This window comes from Labrus bergylta, chromosome 21 (assembly GCF_963930695.1).
Source record: "Labrus bergylta chromosome 21, fLabBer1.1, whole genome shotgun sequence".
NCBI lineage: Eukaryota > Metazoa > Chordata > Actinopteri > Labriformes > Labridae > Labrus > Labrus bergylta.
In genome coordinates, this window is record NC_089215.1 from 8,952,522 (window position 1) to 8,971,570 (window position 19,049).

At 38.8% G+C, this 19,049-nt stretch overlaps 1 protein-coding gene across 12 annotated transcripts in view; it reads left to right on the forward strand.

Annotated features, from left to right (window-relative positions):
* The first annotated feature begins 1,284 nt into the window (after positions 1 to 1,284).
* LOC109992972 (calcium-activated potassium channel subunit alpha-1a) overlaps positions 1,285 to 19,049 on the forward strand; it is a 91,664-nt gene continuing 73,899 nt past the window's right edge. For all 12 annotated transcript variants that reach the window (XM_065949560.1, XM_065949567.1, XM_065949563.1 and 9 more), the window contains exons 1-2: positions 1,285 to 1,549; positions 15,018 to 15,161. In XM_065949560.1, coding sequence (XP_065805632.1) covers positions 1,316 to 1,549; positions 15,018 to 15,161 — 378 coding nt within the window. In that variant the 5' untranslated portion in view covers positions 1,285 to 1,315. The remainder of the gene's footprint in view (positions 1,550 to 15,017; positions 15,162 to 19,049) is intronic.

Genomic DNA, 19,049 nt, shown 5'->3' on the forward strand with positions numbered 1-19,049 from the left:
CAGTCCAGTAGGGGGAGTGAACCACCAGTATAGATGTCCTCATCTCTTTTCATACCACTTTATCAAAGCTGCCTATTATGAGAAATATTCTTAATTTATCAACTTTATTAATACATTTATAGCCAGATTATGTTAAAATGTCATACTTGTTAATGTATATTTTGATTTGAATTTGATGGTGGTGCTGTAATGAAATATTTAGTTGATCATTTTAACACATTGTTTCAAATAAAGCTGAAATTACATTATTTGCCACAACATCTTCAAAAATAAATGTTTACATCAATTACTGAAAAAAATAAATGACAATTTATTTTGTGAAAACCCCAAAAGTCAGGTATTAATTAAAAAAACAAACTAAAACAACTGAGAGGAGAAAAATCGTTAAAACATTTGTATTTTATGTCATGTTTGGAGAGTGTTTATTCTCAGAAGTTGAACGTCGTCGTTTGTAAAACTGAAAGTGCATCTACATAACTAACAGTTTCAAAGTAAGAGGGTAGTAACCACAAGTTACAACCGTGAAAAATTGATGAAGCGGTCACTATAAATAACCAGACATCCAGATAGGCATCGACGTCTGCCATTGATGGCTCCTCCCCCGCTACCTGTAAATCTGCGATGCCATCTCCCGACAAATGGATGCGACGAGCGGCCAACGGAGCCCGGAGAGACGCAATAACTAAACCCTCTGTTTTCTGACTCCACGAACCGATACTTGGTTTATTTTTTTCTAAAACAACGTCTCTCCAAAGGAGGATGTCGAGAAAGTGCGACCTTTAACTGCGGGGAGAGCATTCAACAGTGCGGAGCTGCTGAAAACTGCGCTGCTAAACAAGGTGGAGCAGCGCGTGAAAACCATCGTCTGCTGAGGACGACACATTTCTTCAACATCAACATATCAATCGTATACTTTGATCCGTCTGGACTGTTCTGGAAATATTGAGTTTTTAGTAGTTTTCTGGAAATGTGATTTTTACGCACGGATCAAATGATGGCGCGCAATTCCATCCATGTACGCGCATCGTGACGCGCACCTCTGATATTTCAATTTGTGTGAAAGTTTTTTGTTTTTTTTATTTCCCCATAGTGCGTGTGTCTACTGTCGACTCAACTTTTACGTCCTCGGCTGGTGCAGCCAGAGTAGCGGGAGGTGGCAGACTCAAACATGGCCGAGCCGCGGGGGCATCAGGGGGCGCTAGTTGGAGGTCCCAAAAGCGTCTGAATCCCTGTTGAGTTGTTTGTTTGTGTTTGTTTGAGGAGGAGGAGGAGGAGGAGGAGGAGGAGGGGTGGGGGGGCCTGACAGGTGAGCACAATGCCGAAAAACCGGGAGAAATTCAACCCGGATCCGTCCATACACATATCCAAGATGAACGTGATCATCCCCTTCTCGCCAGATGTGCCCTGTGACAGTAACGGGCAGCGGATGTGGTGGGCTTTCCTCGCCTCTTCCATGGTCACTTTCTTCGGGGGGCTCTTCATCATCCTGCTGTGGAGAACTCTCAAATACCTGTGGACCGTGTGCTGCCACTGTAACGCCAAGAAGAAGGTACGTGCGCTCGTTTTCATGAAGCATAGCAGCCAACCACACCTCAGAGGATGACTTATTCATCAGCGGGGTTTTGTATCACAGCCAGTGCGTAACATCAGTGTGTCCAGTTTGATTTATGAAAAAGGCTCGTAATTAAATCTGTGTCCGCAGAGAGCACGTTGAATAATTGACCTCCGGCTTAATTGCATATAGAGAAACAGAGAGATGCCGTTATGCTGGAGGGATGCACCATCACAAATACATGTTGCTCTGACACACCATGTTTGTGCAGGCTTTTAGTTTGGAGTTGCAGGTGAAGCTGATACAGCTGACACTTGTTGGCTGGCAATCTCATGTTATCCATCAGTTAGATCTGTAACAGTTATAAAAAATAGTTTTTTCATTTAGTTTGTGCTAATATTTGAGTTAATTGCCTTTCTTATAATATTAACACCACCCCCCCCCCCCTTTTGCATTTTGGCAAATAAGAAACCATCCCCTCACCCCCCTATTTATAAACATAAACACCTGTAAAACAACTTGTTAGTAAGGTGTTAGAATATGTGAAGGGTGGGTTCATCCAAAATGACAAACACAACCACATATATATCCTCACCTCACTCCCTCTTAGCTTTTTTTGGCCCTACTTATAAGAAATCTTTTTTTTTTTTTTTTTTTATGTTTCTCCATCAACCCAAAAACAACTGAAGTCAATGAGATTATAAAGATAGGAGAGGGAGGGGGGTGATACAAGTTTCATAAATCAACAGACACTTGTGTTTCTAGAAACTTCAGCCCTGTTATTATTCGACAATCCTTCCCCTCCTTGTGAATATTTGCATTGGAGCAACTTTTTGTGGAAGAACTGGTTGCAAAGCCTGTCCACAGCCTGTGGTTAAGGGTGAGAGTCTTTTAGACCATATGTGCTGTACACCAAAACAGAAGCTGCCTATTAATACTCTTGTTGATAGTAGTCGCCATAGTTTAATGTAAAACACAATTTGAATTGATCTTTTTTAATTATTCCTCTTCATGTAGCTGAAGCTCTGCTTAATCTTGCAGTTTTATAGATTTTTGACAGTATAAATAGGAAGGGCTGCTAACTGTGGCATGTATTGATAAAGACACTTAATTAAATCAATGTCTGTTTGATTTTAAGACTAACACCAGCAGCTTCACCAGTTTTCCAGCTATGTTTGGTTACGTTTAATTGAAATAAACGTTGCAAAATTTGCAACCAATAACAGCACTGAGTGTATCAGTATTCTGTTACCATCAAGTCAGGTACCATTACTGATTAAGTACCAGTCCGTGGTACCCATCGCTACATGCTGAATGGATTATTACTGCCATTTAAATGGCTGGAGACGGAAACTTCAACAGAAATGACAGAGAAGAGTTAAAGATGAAAAGAAAGATTTTTTATTTAACATGTTGTTTGTAAAAACTCTTTCCCTCGTTCCCTGTACTTAATCTTTCACCTAAGAGTCTAAATTGAGGAATATTTGTTCCTTGAAACCAGTGCTGCAGCCATAAAAAAATCAACATCATTCACTCAAATGTGCGGCACCATTTGTTTTTACTTTTTGGTGCTCAGGACACGCCCAGCACATCAGCTGCTGCTTCACAGCTGATTGTCTTACCACTTTGGTGTCTCTGTAGTGCTTGTCTAGAGTAGTGATGTATGCCATGGTGTAATATCCCCAAATAGTGAGCAAAGTAATGCTTTCCAATAGTTAGGATACCATCTGCCCGAGGCTGTCTAAAGTCCTGCAAAAGGAAACTGATCCACGCTCTATTTAACACATTTTTCATCTTCATTCTTTTGCTTTAGGATAAGAATGGATCAGCTGATACAGGTGCCAAAGATGGAGCAATTTGACTTTTTAATGTGCATTCATCTCATAGATAGACTGGAGGAAGGGGAGAAATGGAAAAGACTGCATACAGGGTGGGGCTGACCTTTTGAAAGGAGACGTCTAACATTTGTATGCCATGGATGAACCTGGTTATAATTAGGGCTGCAACTAACATCCCGCCATCAATCACTACCGTCTCTAATTAATCTGCTGATATATATTTGGTTATTTTGTTTATTACTTGGACTGTAACATGTCTAAAAAATGCAGGTAAATGAGACAGAAATACAGATTATTCTGTTATAAATCAGAGAAAAGAAGCACATATTTATGCAGATTTTGCTTTTAAGTTACCTAAACAAATGAACCATTAATTGCAAAGACTGTTTGTTCTGGTTGTGATATTCAAAAAGAATCCCTCTGTTTGCATCCAGGTTATATTTATAGATGCACAGAAAGGCAACAGAAATAAATCTGTGAAAGATCAGGACAAGGTTTTTCCTCTCCTTTGGAGTCCGCAGGCGAACACCGTGCATGTGTGAATACAAGAGAGCAGTCGGATTGTGTGTTTTTCTTCACATTCCTGCCAAGTGAATCCTGCGAGCTCCACCAACCTGTTGTGTTACTCAGTGGGAGTCAGTTAGAGTCGGGTCATCCTTTCACTTTCTATCTCTCCCTCTCTGCCTTCTTTTTGCGCTCCTGGCATTCATTCCAAACTCCTGCCCCTTTTTTTTTTCTTCTTCTTCTCACCCTTTTTTTCCATCCAAGATTTCCTCCAAAGTGTCAGAAATGCAGTGTCAGGCGCACACCGTATGTGCCATATGAATCAGTACTTTTGTTGCTAAGCAACTAGCAAGCAAAGGATTTCATTATAAGTGTAAATCTCTGTGTTATGCAGTTGTCTGGGCTGTGAGATGTGGCAGGTTGTGTTGGAGGAACACACCACCCCTCTGTCTGTGTATGTCATTAGCAGCACAAACATGGAGCTTTCACAGCATTGTTCATAGATGGGAGCTGATAAACCGTTTCCTTCTGTTCAGTTTAATTTTTTCATTTTGTTTTTGCCATCCGCGGGGCGTTTGCTGCCCTGTTCTCTGCTATGTTCTGACAGCTCACAGCTCACAGGTCCCAGAGACTGAGTCTCCCTCTCTGTGGCTCTGACTTCCAAAGTCTGATGGTCATCGATGAAACTCTCTGTTTGTGGGATTCTGATGAATGACGGCTATTATCCGTCTGGGAGGAAGAGGAAATTGTGTTCATTGTAAATGGCACTGTACTCACAACAGGTGGATGACAAGCTGTTTTAGATTATCAGTCATTTTTGGGGGTTTCATTGAAGGATGTGTGTTTGATGCTCTAAGTTTGAGTAGATAAGCACAGGTGCATTGGCCAATATGTTATGTATTAGAAGTAGTCTATATAAAAAAAATGACCAGTCTAGCAATATGGGTTTTGGATTTGTTGTGGCAATGGTGCATGGCCTTGATTCAGATCAAACAACTACTTATATAATTGATATCATGTTGAAATGTACATGTTTTTGATACTAAATTAAATATTGCATATCTTTTGGGCAGATAACCCATAATCACGCATTTCATCTGACATCATGCTAACGATAGCCTAGGAAGCTAAAACGCTGCTTTCCAAGCACCTGGCGCACATGACATTGTAATGTTATGTGTGGCAGGATTCAAATCATGTACCTCTAAATTATTTGATTAATCTCTGTTTCCAGATCATTTAGCAACCACAAGACAATAGGGAGAAATTATGTTGGGCCATATAAGTTGTCTGTCCATATTTAACGAGAAAACAACATATTGAATATTACCAGTCAGCTACCTAGCTACCCTTACACAATGGCTATTTAGCAGACAACCACCTTCATGCTAGCATTACTGTCTTAACTATTAGAAGGGTGTTGTACCAAAAGTAACAATCCTTTCTTTCCTATCTTAGTGTCAAACGGTAAATCAAATGGTAATATAAGCCTGGATATAAGGTTGGATGCTAACAATAGCTTACATGAGCTAATGGGTCAACATATTAGTTGCTTTGTATTGAAATATGATCTGATGCATTTCTGCATTTTTATGTCTTTCAGTTGCCATTAAATGTGGAAGCAGTGAATTAATTATTTGACAGATTCTCAACTTTTACAAGACTTATATTGCTGAACACAGCTAAAAACGTATATAAAACAGATTTTTAGCATTCTGATTTTAGCATACAGCTCCAAACACTGCAACGCAAACTTAAAATGTAGAGAGCCACTAGCATGTCTGAAGAGTTCTTAAAATGTGTTATTATTTATATTTTTAAGCTAATATATTACATATTTCTTTTCTTTATGAGACATTTATCTTTATGATACTTTATGTAGATTTTTCTGAGTAGATATTATGTTGTGTACAATTTTATGTGTTGCAGCACAGTCAGAGCTAATGCACATCTACTGCAGTGACTCAGTGTCCTTAGATGTGTCAGGTGCACAAGGGTGTGTTAACTTGTGTGTGTGTGTGTGTGTGTGTGTGTGTGTGTGTGTGTGGTTGTGTGTGTGTGGTGGGGGGGTGATTGGAGAATTCAGATGGAGAGTCTCTCTCGTGGTGCTTTTAAGTGTCGCCTGAAATATTGTAATTATGAGACGAGTGGTTGTGATCGAACAGCAGTAATTACCAGTCAGAAAGTAGGAATAGCTGAGTGGCACTTTGCTGTTGTCTCTTTTCCTCCTGCACTGACACACACACACACACACACACACACACACACACACACACACACACACACACACACACACACACATATACACACAAGCAGAATCACAAAATAACAAGTGAAGCGGCATGAATAATAATTCTGCACTGACATTATCTGCACTGGACTAGTATTTCTTCTTTTGTTCACTGCTTCTCAAACACACACTGTAAAAAATATTAGTGTTTTGTATTTGGTTTGTGTCCATTTCATTAAATTTATAAACCAGGAGTGTCTGAACACATCACAGTTGGTAAAGAGGAAGCACTTTAAGGCAGTATGAGAGATATAAAGTCAAGACCCTCAACCCTTTCTCTCTGTAGTCTTTTCTATTCAGGATTGTGTAATTAGCACAGCATTCATTAGCTGCTCACGTTACATAATAAAAGCAGCATGCTGCAGCTTGGCTGGCACTACACCATCTGTGATCCAACAGGTTTCAGATTAGCACAAATGTTAAAAATCTCAACGATGCCAGAGCCTGCTGCTTTTAATGCAATTGATGATGTTACTTGACTTTTTTTTTTTTCGCTCAGGTTCCTCAAACTTTAATGTCATCATGCAGGAGCTGGATTTAGCTGCTGAGTTGAGGCTAAGTTTGTCTGCTCGGTGATGTTATCTGCGTTCATTCATTCAGTGATTCAAGGACTTAGTGCAAAGAAGCATCTGTGTTACAGTCTTTTTGTACCTGTCTGAGGGGGCCATATATCCACTTGGAAACACTTGGATACTCGAGTATTTCTGGATTTTGTTCTCCCCTCAGAATGTCTTATATCTGCTTATTAATGTGATTTATATGAATATGTTTTAAATAATTCATGAACTTTAGCAGAAGTCGTGTCACAAGGCACATGTTCTATTCTAGTTTAATGTACTCGCCCTGAGAGAAATGATCATGGTGAATCCAGAGAACGAGCCAACAGCGCTGATAGATGACCTCTGGATTGAGGCGAGATAGTGTAGCCTAAATTTGGAGTCTTGGACGATCGATCAAAGTGACAAAGAGGAGACCTGATGCCTGAGTGGGTGTAATGACTCCATGAACTTTTCTGGTGCTATTAAAAATGTATTAATCTATTTTAATTGCATTGAACTAAAGTCCAGTAAAAGTGTGTTGAACCCTCTTGATAAGTAAAACCACAACCAATTCTTCATTGAACTTAGTGATGTTGTTTTTTTACGCAGAAATGAATTAGAGTTTTAAATGTCAGAGACAATGTTCTCCATCTTTGTGGCCTTTCAGCTAATACTAGCACACTGATCCTTTAAACACATAATTAGATAAACATGCCAATTAATCACAAATAATTAATCTCTTCATTTACTGGGGTCAAAAATGTCATGGCCAGTGTGTGTTTTTTTTTCTTCAGTTTACACTTTTAGATTTGGTCATTAAAAGAGCTGCAGAAAACCGCGGGATGCCAATTAAGCGTGCTGAAGTTAACTCACACATCCCTCTCCTCGGCCTTCTCACTTCATTCATTAAAAGAGGAAAGTGTCATTTCAGATAAGCACATCAGGTTAAGTGTTTAGAGGGGTGTATTAGTACTGAATAGTTAGAGCACTTTATATTATATGAGGCAATTTACACAAGTTTTTTGGGAAAGTTCAAAAGAGTATGGAAAAGTTTCCACCACTTTTACTTTATTTATGACTTATGTTCCTTAGACCTTCATCAGGGAATGTTCAAAAAGAATCTGCAATCTATTTTTGTCCTATTGACAACATAAAAACACCGTAATCCAATTAAGAGTGTACTGGAGGAGGAAAAAAACAATCGTTAAAAGAAATGTCAGTTTATTCTTGCTCTGTATCCTAAAATTTTTTTTTTTTTACATAATAAAGAGAAGTAGTTCATGTACTTATCTGGCAAGTTACAAAAATGTCAATATTGAACACATCAGTCTAATCTGTACTTGTGTATTTTTTCTTTGGTTGTCACCGAAGTGGTGGGATTCGCAGGGTCAGTCACAATACGATACACTATGTGTTAAGTGGCCCAGGATAAGCTTAATATCATCTGTACAGAAATTCTGTGATAAGTGATATATTGCAACGCAATCATAAAATGATCCACCATGATGTGCAAAGAACATAAAATACCCCTGGAAAAGTGCAGCATTCATGTTTTTATTCACTGCAAATTGGTGTCAGTTTCACCTCCCATCACTCTTTATCCTAACTTGTTTTTCACCACTGTCTTACATTTTCTGGTCTTGTTCATCTTCTTTTTATCCTGCTGCTTTTTAGGCCAATTGACTTCCATTCACATCACCCTCATTCATGCCCAAAGTGCCACTGTAGGAGTAATGAAGGGATGACATGGCGAGTCAAACTGCCAAGGAAATCTGTTTATGGCGCCATATTTTTCTTCTTTCAATTCAAATATTGATATTTGGCACCAGCTATATGATCATTTTATCACCCAATCAGGAAGATGATATATTCTATAATACAGAAAAAAGGATGTCCATACAGCATAATAAGGAGAAAGTTTAGTAATAAATAGACGTAATTTAAAAGCGACAGGGTAATACAAAAGCTATAAGGGCTTTCAGTGGGTCATAATTCTTCAAATAAGTACTTGTTGTATACTTAAACAGCCTCTGAACCTTCTTCCTTTTTTAACTTTCTGATCAAGGTAGATATATACTTACTTATTTGTTTTCAGCATCCTCTTGTATTTTATATATTGCTTTCAGATCATGAGCATTTCTGGCTCTTCCTGCCAGCTAACTGCAGATAAACTTGAAGCCTTTAGCTGTATATTCCTTCAAAGTTAAACACTCATTCAAAAGGCTGCTCACTGACAGAGCAAACCACATGATATTTTTCCCTTTTTTATCTCTAACCCTCAGTCTTACCCACTCATCCTGATCTCCTGGAGAGGATTCAAAAGTGATATTTAACTTAAATTCCCCCCTGAGACACTGTTTCAAGACCACTTTGATTTAAAATCAAAATAAATGATGTAACCTTTGTAACTCTAAGGAAATGTAGAGTTTTGTAGAATTACTGCTGCAAAAGTGCTCCTAACATAGACTGTAAATATTAATGGACGAAGCCTGAGCGATTTCACCCATCTGTTACTGCGGGGGGCTTTGGAGTCCCATTGATGGGGGTTGCCATGCTGGAAATGTTATCTCACCATAACTCTCAGTCAACCTAACGACAGGCTGAGAGCTAGAGCCGAGGCAGGTTTTGAGCCTCTTGACAAAACGTCACATCGCGCCCGCCTGTCAATCGATCAGCTATGAGCCTTATTATGAATAACTCTTATCCGTCATAAAATCAAAACAGATGAGTTATCAAAATATTCACTCCACTCCATGATCGGAACATGAGCTAATCAGACCTCTTTCGTTTTTTGAACCGGGCTGTAAACATTTTAATTTCTGCTGGCTTTTTTGGATGGGTGTGTATGTGACTTCCGGTGCTTCTGCAGCCAATCTCAAGCGGACGGGATTCAGTTGATCTCCGCATTCATTTAATTCTTCAACACCAGAGGTTTACGCTTCACTCCTAACCCTTTATATTATCGCAAAACATGTTTTTTCTTTAAAATCCAATTGGGCAATCCAAATGATATAAAAATAATTAAACCACTTTTTGAAAAGCAGCTGATACTTGTTGAATGTTCTGCTGCCTTCTCCTGTTGGCTGCATTAGCTCCTGAGTGAACCTGACATGTTATTATCCTGTAGTGTGATATCAGGTTAGAGTTGCAGGGCTGTGTACAGACTGTAATAAGTGTAACATGGTCTGCTGTTGGTCTGCTGCTCTCTGACTAATGGCTCACAACATGATAACACTTCTTACTGCAGCCTGCTTTTTTTAGTTGTAATAATGGAAACAGCTGAAATGTGCTGCATGTAGGGGGTGCCATCATGGAATCTAGTGCGGATACTGTTTTTACATTCAAAGGTGTTAAATAAAGTTTTTCACACCCGGAACAATCTGCGGAAAAGTAGACTTCTGCCATTAAGGCGTGATCCTTTTTCCTCTACCTCATCTATGAGGAAAAATATTGAACCTTAAACTCCACCAAATTCACCTTATGGCACACAGCACATGTTGAGTTCAACAAAAATTGGATGATGGCTTCTAGCCAGGTGACTGGAGCCGTGATACTTGCTATTTCACCAGATGAATAGAATTGCTGAACAGGGCTGTTTATCCCTTTCTGTTTCTTTCTGACAGATCAGAGGACTCAGGGCTCTGCATGGCTCTGATTGATTATGATAATTAACATAATAGCTGATGCATGGTGAAACCATAAATATAGTACATTATGAGCTCCGGACACGTTCTCCAACCGCGCTGTTGATAAATGTTGATTTTATTAGCAGAGTTGCTCCCTTCTCTGAACTGTGCTAGTGACACCCAGCTTTAACTGTTAAGGAAATATACAGATTGATGTCAGTTTTGTACAGCTTAAAGAACAAGTTTGTATTTTCATATCGGAGGCTTTTTAACATGTTCATGCAAACACAACAGTTATAAATGACCTTTACTTTAAATCAGTTATTTATTCATGTTCAAAGAGTAAGTGTGTCAGTGTTTCTTGTGTTGGCAACAGTGCTTAGTATTTCCTGGAGTAAAACTGAAGTAATCCTGTGAAAAAGTATTTCCTTAAAGGACCACTTCATCCTCTGTGCCCTGGACCTTCATTAACCTTCTCTATAAACTCTAAAACATGCGCTCTTGGTCTTTTCCAACGTTCTCCTTATCTACGTAATCCATTAAAAGAACAGAACCAACATTGATTAGTTTTTCTATAGCTCTTTGGATCCTAGCTCTCAGAAACCATGTAGATAAATTAAGAAGGTGCTTATCTTATATATAGAAACATAGCTTAAAATCTACAAAGACTCTGGAGTTTCTTCATAGAAATAGTTTCTTAATACAGCTGGTTTTTAAAGTTATGGCAAAGTCTCTCAAAGTAAATTTGTTTGGGCAGCAGGTCAATACAATTTCTATGCTTAATCAGTTAATTTTAAGAAACAGGTCGGGTGTAAATGAGACTTTTGGTAAGGCATGAACTTACACTTCCTGACTTTGGTTTACACAGGCAATATTTATTTTTAGGATCAATTCAATCTTGGTTTTGAAAATACCGAAGAATATCACTGGACATGTGGAAAAGATGTGCACCAGAGCCATAATTTCACACTGGATGACATGCGACTTCATTTCGACGAACATGGGCACTGTTCTTTATTTAAAGTCGATCTCTGATGTACCTTTCTGCTGCCGTAAATTATGCAAATAAATGCATCCAAAATCCACAGTTATAAATAGTCCCCTGCAAATACACCGTTTCTTCATGCCTGAGTAACATTTGCTTAAAATGACACTGCCTTTCTGTTTGAGAAAATAACTCAACATTTAAAAATAAATAAAGGTATTTATAGATTTTTGAGCCATTTCAAATTAACAACTACACCTGGACATTTTTTCAACTGTAGTTTTTCCTGCCTTTACTGAGATCACACCAAACGACTGATTTGATCTCACTAAAGGCAGATAGTATTTTGTATTAAAAAATAATAAAAATACAAAACACAGCAACATAAATGAACACATAAATTAAATATTATTGCCAAAGTATAAATATAAATAAATGTAGTAGACGGAGAGTTGGAGAAGTTGATGTTTCATTTGTTTAATGATTCCTAGATGTACAGTATGTTGTGGATCATATCTGTACATGGCTTTATCTCAGTGGTGCTGTAACCTGCCCAGCTTTAACATGATTTATGGTGGAGTGGAAGCAGAGCACATGTTGCATAGTTGCATGCCCAGAGTTCTTTGAAGCTGATGCCCTATCCCAGGGACACACAAAAGCCCATTCTGCATCTGGAGAATGTGGCATGTTGAAATCTCGGACATAAACACCTGAAGAAAAAGGATCGCTGCAGTAGTGCGCACATGGCATAATACGTTAATGGAAACCATATAAACTGTTGTAGCTTTGAGCTGTGGGTTGATAATTTTCCTGTCTAACTCTGTAGACTGCATCAAGTTATCTCACATGACTGACACTGTAGGGGAAAGGCCTCGGGGAGAGTGATGTGTGACACTATTAAGGCCAAAGAAGAGAAGGGCACAGGGTAAAGAGTCCAAGTTGTGTTAGCCTTGAGGCTGTAGGGAGTTTCATCAGGGAACACAGCTAACCCCTGCATCCAGTCTAGATTTCCTGCTCTGTGAATCATACACGTCCCAGCAGACAGACAGATAGGTGGAGAGACAGACAGACAAACAGGTTGAGAGACAGGCATTCAGGCAGGCAGGCAGGCAGGCAGCCCACTCAGTGGAGCAGAAACAACAGGAGCTCAGTGGCTGCCATGGATACACTCCTGGAGTCTCTGTGCTGCTCCCTCTCTGTATGTTTACTGTAAGCATGTAAGCATGCATGAGCGTGGGTTTAGTTTGGAGGCTTTAAGTGTGGTCACTATAAAGAATGAAGCATTTTTTGTATTTGAAAAATACAAAAAATGTTGAGGTGTTGAGCAGTTGTTTATGTTTTGTTTTTTTACAGATGTCAATCAAAAATGTAGGAGGTATTTTTCTGTGGGCGGTTTAAACCAATTTTCATGTTAAATTTAATCTGATCCCACTAATGTTTTGTTCACAATAACTCACATGGGGGCGACGGTAGCCATAGTGGTTAGTTTGCGTGCCCCATGTACAGAGGCTGTAGTTCTCAAAGCCGGCAGCCCGTGTTTAAATCCGATCTATGGCACCTTTCCCCTCATTTCCCCTATCTCTCTATCCACTGTCCCGTCCCTCACAAAAAGGCATTAATAGTCCAAAACAAATTTTTAAACAAAACAAAATATAATAATCACTCAAATGTAAATCACAATCCTCAAAGTGAAAAATCCACTGAGGATTATAATCAATTATAATTGCTGTGAATCTCAGCTCTCTGGAGGGTTTTAGTGTCTTTCTGCTCCATTCACCTTATTCACATGGTGGTTATTTTCCTCTGAAAACACCGTCATTGTAAATGTTGTAATGGAATAATACCCTGTCCCTGGTTTGCAAATGGCATAATTAAGTTCATTAGACCAATTGCTAGAGTTGCACTGCTTCCTCAATAGGCCCACCTGAAATAACAGGGTAGTAGTAATGGATTGACTTCAGGTGTTTTTCAAGTTAAAATATTTTTGAAAACCTATTTGGGACATTTCAACAACAGCTAACAAATAATTTAACCACTTTATATTCTTGCTATTTGTGTAGCTAGTCCTAGCCTACATGATCAACTAGCTAGCCAGCTAAACAGTAATGTTAGTTTGTTATTCGTTGAATGCTGATTTAACTGTTGAGACTTAGTTGTACAATGTCAACTTTTAGTGATTCAGTAAGAGACGTTTTTGTAAACCCAATATGTATCATCCCAGTACCAAAGAACAAAGTTAGCCACAACCTTATAGTATTTAGCTACAAAGTCATCAGTAGTAGCTGTTTAGCATTTCTGCCTCTGCTCTCGCTAGTCTTGATGCAAGCCCTGCTTGGAGCTGAGGCTTTGAGAATGTAAAAGTTAGAAATATATCTTAGAAACTACCTTGCTCTGGGCTAAATAATATGATGGACTACTTTCAAATTTGTGAAGGCTGATTAAAAGACAGTTAGACTCGTGTGTTTCACCTGTAGGCTACTGGCAGCAGCTAATGGTCACATTTGCTTGTTTCTCTGTTTCTGTTCTTTCATACTGCTAATGATAAATTCAACAATACACTTATCATGTACAACATCCCCCTCAGGATGCTTACTGGCAATATACTATAGCTGGACAAAAATGTATTCTGAAACACCAGGAAAATATTAACAATTTCACAAACTGCTTTTTCAGTGTAAGTGCATGAATACATCTTTCATGTAACATATTAGTTTTTCTAAGAAAGCTCCTCTAGCACAGCTTAAACCCTGTTTTGCAATGTCTGAAGCTTAATGAAAAAAGTAAGCATTTTGCAAGCAGTGATAATGTCAAGAGTGTATTTGTTTTGAGAGAGTTTCTCAATTAACTGTTTACTGTTGACGCCACTGGATAACCAACTACCTGTAGACGACTATATAAGTTATCTTGTGTTTTATGAATTGGTGTAAGTAATATAAAATGAGTTTGAATCCAAATCTGTATTACAATTATTTAACTTTCTCAAAGCTTTCCTGTGTTTTCTGTGTTTAAATCTTATGCTTGCTTAATAAGAACTATCACACTGATAATTCCATAAACCACCAATAGAAATGTTACATGGCAGCTATAGAACGGTTTACTCTCAGAATTAGACGTCAATTGATAATAGATGGCTGCTGCTATTGTCTGATTTTCAGCTTTAGAGGTTAAGTGCAGTGGATATTGATCTATTTTTGGTACCACATTCTAAGACCTGCCAAGGGAGTATTTCTTTGTAATAATGTAGCATAGGTTAAGATTATTCATAGCCACAATATAACATTGCGTTCAAAGCTTTGAAAGCACCTGTTTTCTTAAACAAAGATTGTGTTTTCTGACGCCCCAGTCAGTGATCAGTTAAAAGCTATATTTTCAGTCTGCAGGTTATGACGCGACCTCTCAGTCTGACTCAGAAAACGCAAACCTATGCAGGGCTTATTGTCGCCTGTGTTTTAGTTGTGCGTTGAGCCAATCAAATGTCAATCAAAATGTAATCTGTCATGCTTACACAGTCTTAAATGCAAAAAAAAAATCTGTTTTTCTAACGAGGTTTTGTATGAATCTTAGTTTTCATATAGATTTTCATAGATATTTATATTATTTAAATCTTGATCACATAAATGAGTTTACCATTTTCAAAATTCCAGATGTTTTGACGTTACCTCCTGCATCTTTTGGTCTTCTAGGAGGTCCATCGGCTCACCATAGGTGATGGCATTAAGCGCACAGACAAGGAAGACCCGGCAGCTAGCGAGGTGGGCTGGATGACCTCGGTGAAAGACTGGGCCGGAGTCATGATTTCTGCTCAGACGCTGACAGGACGAGTCCTGGTGAGTTCACACTCAGTTATCATCTATCTTCTAATCTATGATTGACGTCTTGAGCTACTTCAGTCTGACATGTAGCATGCTGTTGGTTAAGACGTCAGCGAGATGAAGCATGACAGCAGATCATCACCCCCAGACTTTCTCATGACAGCTCTGCAGACGGGTTGAACTTCAGCATCGTATATCTGTCTGTCGAAAATATTTGTTACTGTTGGACAGAGCCGGGGCAGGACATGAATCAGACAGGCCACAATTCAGGCACGCTTGAATGTTCTTAGAATTCATTTCTGCCTGTCTGGTGCATAAATTGAACGTTTTGAAGAGCATACCTTGCTAGCTTATCTCTCTGACAGATAAATCAAAACAAAGCCAGGGCAACAAAGAGGAGAGATTTAAGGAGTGTATTAAGGTCAGACACCTCGTAATGCCCTCAGATGGCAGAGAGAAACAGAAGGGGGGGGGGGGGAGGAAGGGAGGCGGTAAATGTTCAGTTCAACAATAGCATTTGGTCAGCTTGTTTCTCATGGCACTGGTGTGTCCTTTGATATGAAAACTTCAACTACATGTTAACAGCTAGTATTTCTAAGTTTCGCAAAAAAGTTTTGATGTTATTTTGTGTGTGTTTGCTTTACAAGAGAGTTTGATAAATAAGCTACAAATTCTTGGCAATGCACATGTAGCATTAAGGAGTGATGAAATGAAATGACATGAGTGGGGGCTCCATGCCAAGGCTTGCCGCAGTGCTGGGGGCCGATCCCACTTTCACCCACTCCCCTCTAAATGTGGTGCAGCATCTCTCCACTTGGCTCAGCGTGTGGGGGTTGTTAATCATGAATGTTGGGCAGGCAGGCTCATTCATTATTATGATTTGATCAGGAAAATTAACAAAGCTCTTAGCTCCTGTTTTCGTGGATGGACAGGGGAAGTGTTCTTTACCCAAACAAGCTTCAGTTCCATTAATTCTTGCCCTCTGGCTGTGACACAAGTTCATGTGATGGGCTTTGGTGCCAAAATGTTCATGTTTGTTGTTTATGTTGCTGCTTTTGGAAGATGGTATTTGGATTGTAGCAAATGAAGTGTTCTTGGGTTAATTCAGGAGCCTCCGCAAGGAAATTCTCTGCAACAGGAACTAGGTCTGTAAATCAAAAGCTTCGGCATATTAAAAAATGATGTTACATTTTTTGAAAACAGGACAATATTTGATTATTATTATTGTTATTATTCTTTCTGTTAAGTGTAATCATATACCTTTGTCATACAAAACGTCAACTCACCAATATATTGGTGAGCAATTCTTAGAGATGACATTACATATCAATATTTTTACTTTTTAACAATCAAATGGAATCCTTGAGCCTGTTCTGCTATGGACTGTATCAAACTGAGGGATTTGAAGTGTAAGGTGTATTTTGGTTAGCCGAAGGTGCAGTACGTCAATTCAACAGCTCCTCCAGTAATCCGGCTCCAAAAGTGCAATATGTCAGTGCCTGTTGATGGGGGTGTTATGGCTTCAGATTTTACAACAGGAGGTGGAGACTTGTTGTCCATCATGGGTTCATGATGGACAACATCTTCTATCAGTAGATGCTGAGCACAATAAGATTATATACAGTTACATTGATAGCACCACAGTGCTAACAGAAGCATGACGTCAGCTGGACTACATCCTTCCTGTCCTCGTTTTCCACTTTGAACCAACACGACAGAGTGTGTGTGTGTGTGTGTGTGTGTGTGTGTGTGTGTGTGTGTGTGTGTGTGTGTGTGTGTGTGTGTGTGTGTGTTCTGCGCGTATGTGCGTGTGTGCGTGTGCGTGTGCGTGTGCGTGTGTGTGTGTGCAGCTCAAGTGCTCTGTCTCAATGACGGCTTCACACAACTGTTTAGCAAGCTGCTCGTCTGTAACCATGGCAACTGCAGCTTACCTAAACATGGCAGATGTGTGTTTTCTATGTCAGCCTGTTAAGAGGGGGACATAAAAGCCTATTTCCAGCCACCAGAGAGGACATTTTTACACTGGAGTACAAGCATGACATGGCTCAAATGAATGGCAGTATGTGTTTGTATTTCTGGCTTATTTATGCATTTATCTGCGTGTGTTTGTTGAGTACAGATGAGCTGCTATTCCCACGTCTTCACCCACGTTGTTGTCTTTAAAAATGTAATTTTTGCAAGCAGCCTATTTAGTACTGAAATATTCTGAAACTGCTTTTCATGTGAGCACAATACAAATTTTACTGTCAGGCTTCCTTTTTTAAGATGAATCGATTTTTTTTTACTTTACACCTCAGTACCCAGCAAACAGAATAATAGATTTTCCAAATTTTATGTTGCAATGTTAGGCTTGTGGTTTATGTGAATCTAAAAAGTACAATAATTAATTTGACCAAAGTGCAAATGAGTGAAGTCAAGGAGAGAAAAAATCTGAACCTAGAAGACAAGGGAGAAGGATTATGCAAAAAATAAAAACAAACATACAAACAAAAAAACAGGCTCAGCAGCAGCATGCCTGCTGTATTTTGCAATTGTGATGTAGGTTTATGGATCAGGAAAGCAAACACTGGTTTATATCTCTACAGATTCAATTATTTCTAAAGCTCTTTTCATTCTAAAATAGTATCTACTGTACAGTGCGTCACTGAAGCGGAGAAAAGAAGAGAAGTCAATAAATTAATCAAAACTTGAAACAAAAGCAAGGACGCTAAAGTACAAGCTGTCAAATACAAGGTTGCAAGTAAGAAAAATTAGTTCTCAGGTATTAGTTATATTTTTTTTGAGCCATTTATTCCTGTATTAGGACAGCTGAAGAGAGGCAGGAAATGGGAGGAGAGAGTGGGGGATGAAATGTAGCAAAGGGCAGAGGTCAAATTTGAACTTTCTGCCATGACTATAGCCACTGTGGTGCACGACATAAGTAAGGCTTTCCTGCACCCCAAGTTTTCAGTTTTAGGACCTCTTTTTTAAACATTAAATCATATATGATGTTAACTTTACTGTCATCATGAAAACTTAAGCTGGCTACACACTAGACGATTCTCAAATCTGAACTGATTTTAAAACGCTGAGGACCACAGACATAAAGGCAGTTTCAACTGATTTTTTACATTAAAATCCTTCAAACATACACACCAGTCAGACTGCGAGACAACACTCCTGCTGTTTTACAGATTGGGTAGGCTCCAATTCGGCTGGGAGCAGTAAAATAAAAACTTACAGACGTAGTGCCCGTCTAATGTGTAGCCAGCTTTAGGGTGCATTTTTTAAAATCACATTTTAATGAATTAAATTCTTACTTATACATGTTTCTTTCTCTCCTTACTCCTTCTCACACTTTTCACAGAAACTGTTCCAGATCTAATGACAAAGATATCACTACAACAACAAGGAGCCTATATGTCTCTTTTTGCAGCTTTTTGCAATCTTTTTTTTGGGGGGTATTTTTCTCTCCTTATCTCCTAAACATTAATCAGTATCTCTAGTTTCAAACCTGTGGTACGTCATCCATATTTTACTGTAACCTCTAGTGTTGTACGTATGTCTGAAAATTGTCCTTTTCTCTTTTTCTTTGAGGACACGTTTTCTATTGTCTTGTTTTCTCACCACTAAAATATAATGGTTTTAAACGTCAATTTAGCTCTAAAAACGTCAACTGTGACCACAAAATTAATCTCATAAATCACCACGTTTCTATTGAATATTTTGATTCAATTAGTTCTAAAAGCACGAGGTGTGAAATGCGATGAAAAGGTTAAGTGCTTGTTGATATATAAAAGAAACGACATCCTCACTGTGATTGATTTTTCAATCTTTTTATAAGACAGTCTCCAAGTTTAAGGGTTGTGTTTTTATTATTCTACCTGGGATCAATGCTCCGCTGATATAACATGCTTGTTAAAA